This window comes from Mytilus edulis, chromosome 9 (assembly GCF_963676685.1).
Source record: "Mytilus edulis chromosome 9, xbMytEdul2.2, whole genome shotgun sequence".
In the NCBI taxonomy this organism is placed as follows: domain Eukaryota; kingdom Metazoa; phylum Mollusca; class Bivalvia; order Mytilida; family Mytilidae; genus Mytilus; species Mytilus edulis.
The window spans coordinates 13,665,880-13,682,459 of NC_092352.1; the positions used below are offsets into that span (position 1 = coordinate 13,665,880).

The 16,580-nt window shown below is 31.6% G+C and overlaps 1 protein-coding gene across 1 annotated transcript in view; it reads left to right on the top strand.

Moving 5' to 3' along the window:
- Nucleotides 1–1,677: 1,677 nt before the first annotated feature.
- Nucleotides 1,678–16,580, top strand: part of LOC139487662 (A disintegrin and metalloproteinase with thrombospondin motifs 3-like) — a 35,890-nt gene continuing 20,987 nt past the window's right edge. The window contains exons 1-10 of the mRNA XM_071272615.1: nt 1,678–1,834; nt 6,359–6,573; nt 8,630–8,707; nt 8,932–9,076; nt 9,703–9,811; nt 10,911–11,004; nt 11,441–11,518; nt 11,783–11,925; nt 15,312–15,346; nt 15,581–15,686. Coding sequence (XP_071128716.1) covers nt 1,735–1,834; nt 6,359–6,573; nt 8,630–8,707; nt 8,932–9,076; nt 9,703–9,811; nt 10,911–11,004; nt 11,441–11,518; nt 11,783–11,925; nt 15,312–15,346; nt 15,581–15,686 — 1,103 coding nt within the window. The 5' untranslated portion in view covers nt 1,678–1,734. The remainder of the gene's footprint in view (nt 1,835–6,358; nt 6,574–8,629; nt 8,708–8,931; nt 9,077–9,702; nt 9,812–10,910; nt 11,005–11,440; nt 11,519–11,782; nt 11,926–15,311; nt 15,347–15,580; nt 15,687–16,580) is intronic.

The following is a 16,580-nucleotide window of genomic DNA, read 5'->3' on the forward strand; positions in this document are numbered from 1 at the left end:
AGGCTCCCGACATTCGACATGCTCAAATAGAATGTCGCAGGATAAAACATGTTTGTGAGCCTTCCCTAATAATTTTGCTAGATTCGATCTGACAAAATGATTTTTGTGACAAAAGACGAAAATGTTATGACAAATTATGATGATGATCATAATGATATCAGTCCTTGTAATCACGAGTAAGCAGACACAAGGATATTTGTTCATATCATATGTACGACAGAACTACAACAACATTTTCACACAAACAAAGACAGTAAGTCACAATTCCACCCACCAGAGATGCACTGCTTGAGCATACCAAACGAGCTGCATACCAAGGTAGCCATGCATGGGAACAGGCAATCACAGATGAACAACATCTACCTAGCTCTGGTTATTGGGAATGGATTAAGGAGAACGCAGATGGGTTGTGGATTCCTCATTGGACACAATTATCAGCATTTGCTGCATCATGCCAGGAGTTACATAAATGAGACTGCAAGAAAACTTGTTCTGGTAGATGTAAGTGTTATAAAGCTGGCTTGACATACACAACATTGTGTTCCTGTAGCTGTTAACACGGAATACATCGAAAAATATGGTAGATAATTACATAACTACCAATATATCAAACGGACATTTTTATCGCATATCCTTTCCACTAATATTTCACTCGAGTGTATGAATTTTTACGACCCTAACCTGAAGTGGTGATTTATTTTTACAATTGCTGTCTGTTTGACATATTTTCATGTCATTTTATTGTATTTCAAATAGTTGCCAGGACTTATATCACGTTGAAAATGGTAAGGATATTTTTTCAATATCCACTATTCAGCAAAATGATGTCAATTTTTAATTCAAGATGGCCGCCGTAAAAATAAATCAAAAACATATTGGCTACCCTTCTAATATGATAAAATACACCTTAAAGAACGTCTGTGCCAAATACTATGCTTGTATCACCATTTGCATGATTTTGTCAAATTTCGGTATACCAGACTGATTAAATTTAATCATATAATTATAACCAGACTGATTAAATTAAATCATATAATTATAACCAGACTGATTAAATTAAATCATATAATTAGTTTAATCACAAGTTGAACAACAGAACCCTGTAATATTGGTGTTACAGAACATACCCAGAAAACTGTCAAATTCAGTTGGGAATGACACAAACGCTAAAACAAAATCACAGTAATGAAAAAACACGAAAACGATCCCAGAGTACCTGCAGTTTCTGGAAGCTATTTCAAAGGCATTGACAACTAAAATGATGTTCTATACCAGACTTAAGTATCAATCAGTATAGTACACATTCAACAGATTGAGAATAATGACACCAATGCTATACTTCATCTATACTCTACATTTAATAATATTTTGAATTTAAGGGAATACTTTGAATTACTTGGTGACAAAAGATTATAAAATTATAACAATTATGTTTATCAATATAAACTCTTGAACATTTAAATTTCGGTAAAATTTACCGTCCTTCTGTTTTTCGGTAGTGGACCTACCCCTTTTGGCAATAGAGATATGCACTCTATTATACTGATTTAAATTACAACAAAGTTATACAATAAAATGAATCCTCGATCAGATATTGATTTCTAAGTAAACCTTTGGTAAAGTTTCAAAAATATTCAAATTGAAACAGGAAGTTTTATTTTTACCATAGCTACGAGCGCATTATATATAGAGTCATATTTTCGATACCAAACATAATACAATATTAATGCAAAGATGTGCACTAAATTTTATCTAACATTATTTCTATTGCTTATGGTTGGACCTGTTCAGAACTTTTTAAGAATACAAAAAGACACACCTTTGGAATATCAAGGTAAATACTAAGCTTTTAATCAAATACTTTCATGAACAATCTGGGTTTTTTGCCGCTTTCTCAGAGGTGTTTTTTTTCTAAATTTCAAACTCTAACTTTGTTATATGTTATTTTAAACATATTGCGAATACATAAGCACTTAAAAAGTTAAACAAATATTTTAACATGTTCATAATTGTTTGAAATACGCTTAAAAGAACATAAAATAAAATCATTTACATATATTTTTTGTTTGCTCATTTTCGCAATGTTTGTTTAACTAAGATCAAGGGCAGTGTGAGCATGTGTCAACACTTAACGCCTACCATGGAAGTACCATTCAATATTACTTCCATGCGCCTATCAATGCCGCACTTTATTCACATTCTTCACTTCATTGGAAGATTCTTGGTAAGTTTTAAACAAACTTTGATGCAACGAACTATCTAGATAATCAAACTGGCTATTTCATACAAATTATGTCAAACTTGGTTATTTTTTGTTGTTGAAAAGTCCTAGTTGCGAGATCATAAAATGTATAAACCAAGAAGCATAAAGACCATTTTAATTGTAGGCTCATTTATTTAATGCAAGGTACACTGAAAGTACCCGATTTAGTAAAGAAACATTATTTAACAAAACTATCGCAAAATAATGTTAGTATGCCTAGTACTAGGCTCTTGGATGATTTTAGTTCAAAACTCTCTTGAGAACATCCATCAATACTGAAACGTTTTCCTGAAAATCAGTCATATAAATTAATAAAAAAAACGGCACTCAACTTTGCTGGATTGCTTTTCTGATGGCCCTTGAACCACTGGTGGTAAGCGGATGGTCGTAACTAAAAGTTACGACCATCCGAAGATGGGAGACAACTCTAGGTATAAGTTTTTCTTTTCCGATTTTCGTGCACTAAAAGGTTCATTTGAACCAAACCGCTTGTCTCGTACATACTAGTCGGCAGTCCGGTGATATTAAAACCAAATTTGATGCCTTAAAACATTCCAATTTTCGTAAAATAGTCATTCAAAAATTCAAGCATGATGGTCGTAACTTTAAATGTGTGATGGTCGTAACTTCAACTATAACATTTTGGATGATGGTCGTAACCGACACAAGATGGTCGTAACTTTGAAAGATGACCGTAACTCGAGTATTTAGACAAACTTTTATTAATGTATTTTAATTGTAAAGGTGATAGACTCAGATGTAATATATGATTTGCTACAAACAATCTTATTTGTTACTCTGGTAATGATATGCAGAAATTAAGCGAGAGAATTATTAAACATACACATTTCTGATGGATTTCAAACGCTCATCATTTAGGAGCAACAGTGAAAACTAATCAACTCGCATTAAGCCAAACAGTATGTTAGGGTTGAGAATTAATTTTTTTTTCTGTACGTTAAGGCATGAAATTATTAAATGCACGTCTACTCCCTTATATTTGTTTTTAGTGTTTTTTTTATTTACGACTTTTTTTTTTATCTCCAATCATGTCGGCAGATGAAATTATTAAACGCACAATTCTGAACAATCATCTTTAAATCATCTATTGCAGCTCTTATAAGTCTTTGAGTCTTTGAGTCTTTTTTACTCCTTGACTTTAAATTGTTATTGTCTTATAAACTATTGGCCTTCAAATATTCGTCTTTTGATCGTTCATGAGGAAATAGAATCCACAAATGCACTTCTGAGTCAGGGTTGAGTTCAATATCGTAGCTGCTACGTAGTGCTACGTAGATTTTGACTTTTGAGCATGTAGCTATAGACTAGTTGTTACATAGACATTGATAGCGGCTACGTAGCTGCTACGATTTTGAACTCAACCCAGGAATATTGTTGATATATACTTTACACTGCTACATGCACTGAATTTAAGAGTAAAATAAAATACTAGTTTGTAGCCAGGCTTAAACTTGTAGCCAGGATAATGTTACAAGGACTTAGGTCAAACTAAATGTACTGCGGCAACTATTACATACAAATCCCGGTATGCAGGTTGAAAATCATGTGTAAGTTATATGTTTACATGGTATGAATGGCTACAAGCTACTCATGGACTTCGTCATTGGACATTACTGTGCACCTGATTATCAGCTTGATTTCACCAACAACAATATGACGTCTAGGCATCCAGGCTAAAAATAAAGCGTATGTTCTTTAACTCAGGTACGGACCTGCGAATTCGCGGGTATGCTCTAGTCTCGATAACGACCTTCATAACCTATCAATATTTTAAGCTTATTTTGACTCCTTATTAATGCTCTTTCGACTTAATGTATCATTCTTAAATTGAAGATTTTAAAAAATCAACTAGTAGGTACATCCTCAACGTTTATATTTTCAATAGATGCGAATTCCAAACGAAAAAAACTTTCGTGCTTTTTATTTCTAACTAAGAATTATCATAACCAGAGCTGTGTTTCTTTTTTTAAAATGAATTCTCCACTTTTGAGAAATTTACATTGTGAATAAATTTAACCGTTTACATTAATTCAACTATTTGCCTCTTTGTTGATTTTATACATAATTTTCAGAATATATAACTGTTCATTTCATTTTTTATTGTTTCGTTCGATTCGTTCCAATTTTTTTTTTACAGGTATCCCTCTCTCCATTTAGATTTTATTATTTGGTGAAAACAACTTCACAAATATATAATATGATATAATATATTCATATAACAAAAGACACGTTTAGAACTCTTGAATGGTTCGGTACAAGACATTTGAAAAATTTGGAATTTCAAATCGAACTTTAATCAAAATTCCCCCAAAACTAATATTTGAAAACTTTTAAAATTTTTGATTTGATAAGTGTTACACGCATTGAAATTGCTTTATTTTGCATTGTATGTAAAAAAAGAAAAAAATTCTTCAGAAATACATCATATAAAATACTGGTATTCATATAGTAAAAGAAACGTTTAAAACTCTTGACTTGCCTTATTCGGTCTTATTTATCTTAGTTACGACCATCACAAATTTACGTTACGACCATCCTCAATATTTTTGTTTTTGTAGTTACGACCATCATGCTTGAATTTTTGAATGACTATTTTACGAAAATTGGAATCAAATATGGTTTTAATATCACCGGACTGTCGAATAGTATGTACGAGACAAGCGGTTTGGTTCAAATGAACCTTTTAGTGCACGAAAATCGGAAAAGAAAAACTTATCCCTAGAGTTGTCTCCCATCTCCGGATGGTCGTAACTTTTAGTTACGACCATCCGCTTACCACCAGTGTTGAACAAAAGGAGTGAGGTGATTCAATGCTAGTAACTTATGTCCGATGGAGCATCTGCTGAGTCAAACGTCATCTTTCATTTTCTGAATGCATCATATAAGAAAAGGTAGCAATGATCCTTGTGTTGTCCAATTGTAGAATAATTTCTATTGATACCACCTGACAATAATGATATCCATCATTGCTAAAATGAGAAAGATTGCTTGATTGATTAATTTGTTTTCTCAAGGTCAAATGTCAAATAAATGTGAATTTTTGTATTAGTTGTTATTGGCTTTTAGTAACTTTGTTTTTTTGCTTTGTATCGATATGATGAGCTAAGCCTTTTTCGCTCGATTTTTATATTTTGTTCTCATGACGTGCTGTTACACCACTGTCCCAGGTCAGGGGAGGGTTGGGCGCTCATAAACATGTTTAAACCCGCAAAATTTGTTATGTACCGGTCCCTAGTCGGGGGCCTGTAAATCAGTAGTTGCCTTTGTTGAAGTCGGTCTTTTTTGGTTTTCGTCATAAAAATTTATTAGTAAGGCCTCTAGTTTTCTCATCTATCTGAATTATTTCATGATTTTAATGTCGGTCCTTTTATAATCAACTATACGGTATGGGGTTTTCTTACTGTTGAAGACAGAACAGTTTCTTTAATTGCTTACATCCACTTCTTTTGAGTGTAGGTCGATAGTTGTATCATTGGCTATCATACAACATCTTCTTATTTTGATATATAGACATTTTCTGACTGACATCACTTAATCTACTTCAAATATAGATTTGTGATATAGAATCTATGAACCTTACCTTTCCTTGAACAAAGAAGGTGGAAACACCAGGACAAAAAGACAAATGACGAAGCAAGAGTAGAGTGAACAAATAACAGGATACAAATCTTCAGATTGGGTAACACGAACCCCACCAAAATCGGGATAACGTATATATAATGCGGGAGATTATGCACCCACCAACACTTTCGACGTCTGCAAACTTGAAATGCGAAAATTTTCCTTTTTTTACACCAATGTGAAACTCTATTTTGGTAGGAAAAGTTGCGAAACACATTTATGGTGTCTTCTTATATGGCTATCAAATTATGTCTACAAAATACAAACCTAAGTAACATGGAATCTAAGCGCAAATTGTGCCTGTTCGTATTGCCATTTGATCAAGATGAGTACCACCCTTTCAAACTAATTTTATGTAGTCAGTATTATGAATTTAAGTACCAGGTGAGCTATACAAGCTGATCGAACTTGTAACATTTACTTTTAAACACACCGGTTTGGATATTTTTCCAGACACTGTTGAAGTAGAGGTAGAGGTATCCCTTGGTAAAAATACTAAAACAACTGGTGATCTGAATTATCCAATATCATATGGGATGAAAGTAACAACTGCCAACAATACAATTGAGTTGAATTTCCAGAAAAATAACAAATTTGACCTGGAATCAGTGCCAGTTTTGGGTTTGAAGAACTCGAAGCTGAATCAAAGGAAATCTCAGAATCAAGAAGTAAGTAATCGTTTCTTATTTAGGAAATGAGATAAGCTATTGTATTATGCCTTACAACTATTTAGTATCAGCACAATAAGAGTCTTGCCAAAAAAATTGTTTTCGTTTTTGTACGTGACCACCATGAGATAGGAAACTTCTTATTTTTTTGTTTATCTGTTGAAATTAGTGTCAACATAACGGATGTCAGGTATAGTTATTAACATTGCACATATTCATTTGTCCGCATTACGTTTGCGCGCATTTGGGGATTATTTTGTTTTCGTTTGCGCGCAACATTTGATTACATTTACGCGCATTTCTTTTACAGATTCAGATTCAGATTCAATATTTTATTTGAGTCTCACCACTTGTAAGACATATAATACAATCATCATGATATATACATTGAATAAAACAATAATTTTATAAATTAAAATACAGGTGCCATTCTATAAAAAATTATGAGAGACTATAGAAATCAACATAAATTATAACTATATATTTATCATGTCTATAAAAACATTTTTGTTATGTAAAACCATATAACTACAATTATCATGTCTGTAAAATATTTCAAGTTTATAAAAACATAACCATCAATCAAGCATATAAAAAACTATTTCTTCTACTTAAAATGTAAAAGCAGGTCTTGGCAACCACATCAAAACAATCAGTATTTTAAAAAAGATATATAAACTTATCATCATCAGATAAAATATTAAAATCACCATTACTTCTTTCAACTTCATAAAATAAACTTTCACGTAAATCTGCATATAAAGGGCAATCTAAAATGACATGTTTCTCATCTTCAATTTTATCATTGCACACAAAGCAAACTCTTTCATTTACAGTTTTATTTTCATAGCACTTCTGTAACGTATTGAAATATTCTTCCTCAAATACATCTCTGTTTCAAAAACATCTTTAAACAATTTATAAGTGCGTAATTTTTTTCCAACATTTTGTGACAATATTCTTTTATTCCAATTTATCTTATAATTTTCAAATAAAAATCTTCTAACTATGTAATAACATTTTTATGCAACACATTATCTAAATTAGTGTATAAATCTACATTACATTCTCTAAATTTTGTCATAATTCTATAACACCAGTTTTTCTTTTTATTAATGGCATTTCTAAATTACATGTAAACTCAGGTAAAAATAAAGGTAACATAAATAAAAATAATATAAAAATATGCATATGACTATAATTTGTTAATTTTCCTAATAAATGTGACTATGAATTATTAATTTTGAAAATATTTGTTAATTCAAATTATATGTTGTTCATATTGAATTCTAAAACAAATTATAAAGTGATGATGATAAATCCCGTTCTAGCGTAAAGCATTACATGTTACTTCATTGCGAATATTTCAGAGTGAATAGTGTTTCACCGAATAGTGATTGCTTTTAAATAACTAAATAATTTTAGCTAGTTTGTAAAGTTGTGTCAAGGCACAAGCATAGAGTCCATATTTTCCCCAAGTCTTTGGGCATCACTACCATCAGCAAAATCCAGGCGTACTACAAAAATTGGCCCGGAATCACACAGCCTACTATAATGAGCAGTTTTATTTTGCACATCCTTGACATAGAGGTTAACATCTGTAGGTCATCACACGGCCTTTGACAATGAGCAAAACTCAAACCGCATAGTTAGCTTTATGAGACCCTGAAATGACAAATGGTTCTGTTTTAGGGCTATTTAAGAGTCAATTACCAATCCGCTATTGTGAGATGCATAATTGCTTGATTTTACTAGACCTGGATCTATTTATCCCGTAGTAACTGAGATCATTCTCTGTTTTTGGTGTGGTTTATGTTGCAATGTCTTTGGTTTTCTATGTTTTGTGTACTTTTGTTTGTCTCGGTGTTGTTTTTCTTTTGTTTTGCATTGTCAGTTTGTTTTGGACTTGTAAGTTTGAAAATCCCTTTTGTATCTGTCGCGTCTGTTTTAAAAGTGCTTAGAACAAACATGCACTTTTACCATTTACTTTTTACAAATTACATAGTATTCAACCGAGCAAGTATGATTTTAATTACATACTAACCTATATTTTTAGCACTATGCCTTCTATCAAGATATTACAAAATCTGCTGTATTAATGTTTCAAACTGACAAGGGAAGCGGAAACAGCATGGTATGTATTAATTTTTAAGTTCAACATTATGATTCTTTTTTATTTGATATGGTTGCAAATTTAAATTGAACTTCAAGTCATATTGTCAGTTCTAAAAATATTAAATCTTGTGTCAACGAAAAACATAATAAACAACGATTTTACACTGAATACAATTGCATTTGAAACTTGAATTCTGTACATGTACATCGCATTTTTATTTTTTGTATTCAACAATTTCACAGATAGGAATATTCCAAGGGGGAAATGATAGATATATTATGCAGTCTGTAGATACAAAAAACGAAGATATTGCAGTTAGCAGAAATAAGACATTTGAGATTTATAAACAAGAGAAAGAGGAAATTACTGATGGAATTATTGACCCCCGTATGTTTTTATCTTCATAATGTTATTATAGTATTAATTTTAGATGTCTGTATGTTTTTAGATCTTTGTGTCCTTCCGTCCATCCTCCCGTCCCGTTTCATTTTTTTTTAATTAAGGTTCCAAAATTTCACAGTTTACTGAAATTGGAAAAGTAATAGTGCGAGCAGGGCATGGTGTCATCTGGACATATGATGATTGTTCTTACTTTTCACCAATTATGTTATTTAGTTTTATTTTTCCATTTAAAGATACATCATCTAAACTGCAAATCTATAACAAATTAGTCAATTTTTCTTCTTTCTTGCCATATTTCTTGAAACTTTATCATTCTGAATATATATGTATCAGACATTTGAATTGAAATGATAAACAAGAAGGCGTCAAATATTCAAATAGCCGAATTACAATAATATATAGTTTGTACTCTGATAGGGCAATGGTAACGACAAAAGTGTTTGTTTGTCATGCTTTATTTGAAGACTTTCTTAGAAAAGTTTTAGTTACTGATTTCTCCAATAAAATGAAACTATTATATTGGTATATGAAATTAGTTTTATACCTACAGGAGAGATAAAAGCTAGCACAAGCACTGAAGATATCACATTTCTAGTTCTAAATATTTTCAGATTATAGTCAAACATTTTTGAATAAAAAGTCTACAAAGAGAAGAAAAAGGGCAACGGATGAACACAATGTTGAATTACTATTTGTCACAGATTCCAGTATATTTAATTAGTAGGTTGGCTTAGCAGTATGAATTTCTTTTTTTCTCTCGCTTTGAAATTTTATTATTTATAAAGAGACCCAACTTTGTTTATGTAGGATAACTCACGATAAAGAAACGCAGATTACGCATGATTATTGGACGAATCAGGTCTTACAATAATTAGATATGGACATACATGGAATTTTGGTCGCATTTATTATTTTAGAATTTGAAAATCCGCAACGTTAAGTTTAGAAGGTATGTTTTAAACACAAACCTTTTTTTCCTTACAAGTTAAGGTGCTTTTATGATGAGCCTAAATAACAATCGCAACATATTCAAATTGGTAATTCATTATAACATTATTTGTTTAAATAGTCGCTAATGAAGAGGGAGCGAGCTTTATTGATTCAGCAAACTTTGCTAAAAATATGCTTTTATTTCTTTTTTCTAATCTCAAAGTCGCAGCAAGGTCTTCAACACGGTACAACATTTCACTTGACACTGCAAGTTCAAGAAGCCATTAGTATCGGTTTCAGTGGGAATCTTAGGTGGGGTTCGTGATGCTTAGTCTTTAGTTTTATTTGTTGTGTCTTGTGTACTATTATTTGTCTTTTTCTTTTTTAGCCATGGTGTTGTTATTTTATTTTCGATCTATGAGTTTGAATGTTCCTCTGGGTGTTTTTTTCGCCCCTCTTTTACTTGATGTCGACAGTGTATGTTTAAGTGATTTTGTCTGATGACCAGTGTTTTGTAGAAACATAGTGAAACAATAAGTTTTCATATATACTTATAATACTGTTAAGGCTAAAATTCTACCAATTTTGCAAATTCATTGCTAATACATTATATTAATCCTTGGTTATTCCTCCTTCATGCAAAAAATACTCTCTATGTTTGTGTATTCGAAATGTTGGTATAACATGATTATAGACACTTGAAATATTTTTTTTTTTGACTGGCTTAATATTTTTCAAAGCAGAATTTCAAACACAAGACCATGAAGGAATTAGGTGAACGAACGTTCGGATGCAGCCCTTTGATACAATTATAAAACAATGAACAACCTAAATTTAAAAGTGATTATGACTCGGTTTGTTTCTATAGAATATATTTTTGTTTATGTAGCTGGAAATTAAAAAGTACGAAAACAACAGATGACGAAAAAGAAGAAGACGCAATTGAATCAGTAAAACAGTATTATTCTTTTCTCCTAAATGGGGTAAGTTGTGTCAGAGCAATGTTTAGGTAATTATATAATTCCTTGGTCAGAGGCGAAAGTTCACAAATGGTTTATATTTACCATATAATTTCATTTAATTTAACTTTACAGATATCGGATTCTACCATATACATACAGTTTTCAGTACTGTATTACTGTCATGTAATGGTGTCATTTTAGTTTTATATTTAACATTATAGTTCGTTTATGTGTGTGTTACATTTTAGTGTTGTGTTTCTGTTGTGTCGTAGTTCTCCTCTTATATTTGATGTGTTTCCCTCAGTTTTAGTTTGTAACCCGGATTTGGTTTTTTTCTCAATCGATTTATGAATTTCGAACAGCGGTATACTACTGTTTTAGAATTAATTGCCACTTTGAACTGTCCGTTTGAAAACTTATTAATAAATACAGAATTAAGATTATAAACTATTTTCAGATGGATGCAGTTTACAAGAATATTCAGACAACGGACTATACCATAAACATAAAGTTTTCAGCAATTATTATTACACAGGTAGGAAACAACAGAACACAGACTAGTAAATATGACCAAAATCGCCAATTTTATAACTCTAATACATAAAGATTGTCCAGTCGATTTGTGAAACAATTGTTCAGATGATGATAAAAGCGTCAAATTTTGTAGAGTTTTAGTTTGATCGAAAACAAACATTTATAGCTATGAATACTCAAGATTATTGTGATGAACACGAAGGATTTAAAGTTTCATTTCCTCCCTATTTAGTATTGTCATTTTATTTATCCCTTTTTTCCCCAGACTGTTGGCGACTCACCGTGGACAGAAGCAATTGTCGATTCCGAAGGTGAAGTAAACTCACTAATATCACTGAGTAACTTCTCTACTTGGATAAACACATCACCGGGACTACCAAGCCATGATCATGCTATGCTAATGACTAAGTATGTTACATTTTCCATCACATATATGAAATTACAATTGAACCCAAACTGACTATATTTGTTTAAAAACCAATAATGTATATATTAAAAGCAGCATTAAGCATTTTATCTATTTACTTGCAAAGATAACCCCTTTTCTGAACACCAGTTTTATTTTTCAAGATGTTCAATTTCTAACCGTGAACAATTTACTAATCGAGGAGGATAGATTTATGGGAAAGACAAACCTAAGTAATACAGAAAGAAAAAGAAGGATAATGGTCTATCAATTCTAGAAACAACATCACTATGTGAACATAAAATCAAATCAAAGTCAAACGAATAACTCTTTTTATTTCTGTCTTACTAGTATTAGTTTAAACAATATTTATTCAGATAAATCATCATTAAACATATTATACAATGAAATAATATTAAGGATTCAGAAACAAGCAATTTGCTTTTACAAATCTGTCTCCTTTTACAAAAATAATACACTTATTGAACAATACATAAATATAAATACTGGAATGCTCTGTAATAAATATATGAATATGAAAAAGGTGAAAAAAGAAGAAAGAAAAAAATTAATGAGAAAAATAAAATAAAAATAATAATAAATAAACGTAAATTATTGTAATGTATACAGTGTGAAATGCTTTGGTTCCTATTGAGTGATGAGGCATTAACATCAAGGGTTAAAACGTTTACTTTTAATAATATATTTTTGCACCAAACTAAATAAAATACTATTTTGCTCATCTGAGAGTACCGTTGATCCAAAAGGCAAAGTTTGTGTGTTTACTTGGACAGGAAGAACTGAAATAGAATCCAATAGTTCATGTCTTAAATTAGTGTATATAGGACAAGATAACAGAAAGTGAGTATTTGTTTCTACATCACCACAACGACAATTTGGAGAGTCTACTAAATTACGAACGAAAAGGTGAGAATTCAATGAACTTGAATCCATTCTTAAACGAGCATGAAGAATTTGACTAAAACGATGTCCTATATAATAATACGTTGGGACCTTACTATTTTGGGTACTAATTTGTTTTTTGAATAATGATAGAGATTCACATTTCTTATGTTTAAGTTAAGAGTGTTCCATAGTTTTGTTGTTGCAGGGATGAAGTATTCAGAATATAAACGGGTCCTTGTGTTGACTTGTGTAATATTATTTCTTTGTCTTGTATTATGATCATGCCTACTTCCTACTGAATCAGGCAATACGTCTCTTAAATACTCTGGAGTTTTGTTATTCAAAATTTTGTGATAATGAATAAGTCTATGATTGCGTCGTCTTTCAGATAATTTTTCCCATCGAGTTTCAAGATATAAATGGTTTATACTGGTAAGTTTAGTACCCCCGTGACGATACGCGCTGCGTCAAGCTGAATATTTTCAAGTTTAGCAAGTTCTGTCTTATTAGTTATCAAAGGTACCAGGATTATAATTTAATACACCAGACGCGCGTTTCATCTACATAAGACTCACCAGTGACGCTCAGATCAAAATAATTATAAAGCCAAGCAAGTTCAAAGTTGAAGAGCATTGAGGACCCAAAATTCCCAAAAGTTGTGCCATATACGACAAAGGTAATCTATTCCTGGGATAAGAAAATTCTTAGTTTTTCGAAAAATTCAAAGTTTTGCAACAGGAAATTTATAAAAATGCCCATATAATTGATATTCATGTCAACACCGAAGTGCTGACTACTGGGCTGGTGATACCCTCGGGGACGAAACGTCCACCAGCAGTGACATCGACCGAAACAGTGAGTATATAAAAAATAGAAGATCTGGTATGATTGCCAATGGGAAAACTCTACACAAGAAACCAAATGACACAGAAATTAACAGCGGTAGGTCACCATACGGCATTCAACAATGAACACAGCCCATATCGCATAGTAAGCTATTAAGACCCCAAAATCACATACGTAAAACAATTCAAACGAGAAAACTGACGGGCTGAATAATGTACAAAAAAAAAAATATACAAAAAACAAATAGAAGATGTTTTTTTTCATTAAATGGGCTCAAAATGAGCGTCGTACAATATAGGACATAAATAAGACCCCAAAAAAATCCAAAAATAGTCTAGTTTACATACTGTTTGAATTACACAATACATAAATATATGTATTCTCTCTTTGTCAGTCACACCTCAACATGAAATAAAAAGTGTTTTTCATCATCAATTTCATTTAAGGTGCACCTGAGACATATTTTCAGTTTCTACCTTGTTCAATTCTAAGTTTTTGTAAGGAAATAAGAAATCGAGTAAAATTTCTCCAAGACCAAAATCGGTATTGAAAGTGCTATAGCTACAGAGCTTTCCATCAGAACAGGTGTGCATTTGGAGTCTCCACTGATCTTCATTGTACTGGTACAGAATTTTTTTTGTATAATAATTTAAAACAAATAGAAATATATGACAGCTAGTTCAAAGCCAATAAAAAACTAATAAAATAAATCATGCATCTAAGACTAAAGTATCAATCAGTATACACATCTATCATCCAATAGGTTTAGTGTAAAGACGTCATAAACAGTCAGAGAAAAACATGACCTTGTGCAATGCCAAGACAGATTGTAGATACATGAATGTGTATATGTATATAACATAACAATAACATTTAGTTTGCTTTTAATTTACTGATAGCATAAAAAATATTAATATCAATGAAAACCATATTCAAAGATCTCATTACCGTGTTGAATTGGTAACCTTTTCGAATAAGTTAATTCAAAGGATCGATACATATAGGTTTACCAGGATCGTTATAAAAAGGCCTTCAACATGGCCGTGCAAAAACTCTCACCTTACTGACATTTAAGAAGACACTCCCTAATTTTGGTTCGAGCGGAATTTTTTGTTTAAAGTTGATTGCTCTTCATATTTTCGATATAAAACATGATGGGTTCCTATAAATATCTAGTGTCAGTTGCTCACGATCATATTTACAACAGAGACGTTTTAATGAAGTATACCGATAAAGGTAATACATTAGAAATGATTTCTCAGCCTTGAAACAGTTTTGGTCATTTTTGGTCACAGCGTGAAACAGTATGGTCGTTTTTATAAATTTCCTGTTTACAAGACTTTGAATTTTTCGAAAGACTAAGGATTTCCTTATGCCATGAATATATTACCTTAGCCGTATTTGGCACAATATTTTGGAATTTTGGGTCCTCAATGCTCATCCAACTTTGCACTTGTTTGGCTTCATTGCTATTTTGATCTGAGCGTCACTGATGAGTCTTGTGTAGACGAAACGCGCGTCTTGCGTATTAAATTATAATCCTGGTACCTTTGATAACTATTCGATAAAAAACGTCATATATCGATCCAAAGAAACCCGATTTAATGTTTTAGTCTAGTGTCACTTACGTTTTTAGGTATTCTCTGGCATATGGTTCTTCGAACGCATGGGGTAAGTTGCATTCTTCTTAAACAGTTAATCTTGAAATATATGAGGGATTGTGATTAAAATATTTAAGTTTGCTTTATTGTTGTCGAACATGTTCTCTACCATTTCTGATTTTTTTTTTCATTTTGTTCATTCAGTACCAATTAATTTAATTCTTCAATCCACTAAACAGTATATAATTAGAGAAATATGGGTGCTTTACAGTTACGTATTTATCAAATTATGATTTGATTACAGGTGTTGCATATATGTCAACTATGTGTAAAACAAAAAGCCAGTCAATTGTTCGAGACGTATTTGCCTTTGACAGAATAGTTACAGCAGCACATGAAGTAGCTCACAGGTATTATATCTTTTGAGCTCAATCATAATAACGTTAAAATTTTCAATTCCTTCAAGAATAAATTCAATCCCAAAGACCATTATTGCGTTAGTACTTTAAAAAAGTACACGGCTTGTCTGATTTTTTTTATAAGCTCTTAGTCTTTTCTCATCACTAGGCGTCCGTCGTCGTCTCTTAACAATTATAAAAATATTCTCCTCTGCAACTAATGGACCAAATTTAACCAAACTTGGCAACCACCTTCATTAGGATATCTAGTTTTAAAAAAATGTGTCCGATGACCCGACTTGCCAACCAATATGGTCGACACATCTAAACATAGAGCATATATCTCTAAAACTAAAGCATTACGGACATAACTAAAAACGTTCAACAGGTCAAGAAATATCTGCCTTGAAATTTTTAGACTCATCAGACAACCCGTTGTGGGTTGCTGCCTCTGAATTGGTGATTTTAAAGAAATTTTGCAGTTTTTTGGTATTTTGAATATTATAATAGATGGAGATAAACTGTAAACAGCAAAATTGTTCAGCAAAGTAAGATTACAAATAAGTTAACAAGATAAAATGTGGAATTGACCCTTTCAGGAGTTATTGCCCTTAAAAATCAGTTTTTCACTTTTTTTTACAAAGGAGTAGTAGGTCCGAATTCAGTTGATTCAATTAGTTTATGTGAAATAATTTAACTGATTTAGTCATTAAAAACGCTCCGATTCAAGCTTAGATATGAACAAACTATCAAATATGCCAAGAAATTTCACTTTATAGATGGTTTTTGTCAAAAATGAAAGTGGCCGCATCCGAGTTCATCCTCAACATTTATATATGTTATGTTTTATCATCAAATAAAACTTATATTTCAATATTAAGAATGAACACAAATGCGGCCACTTTC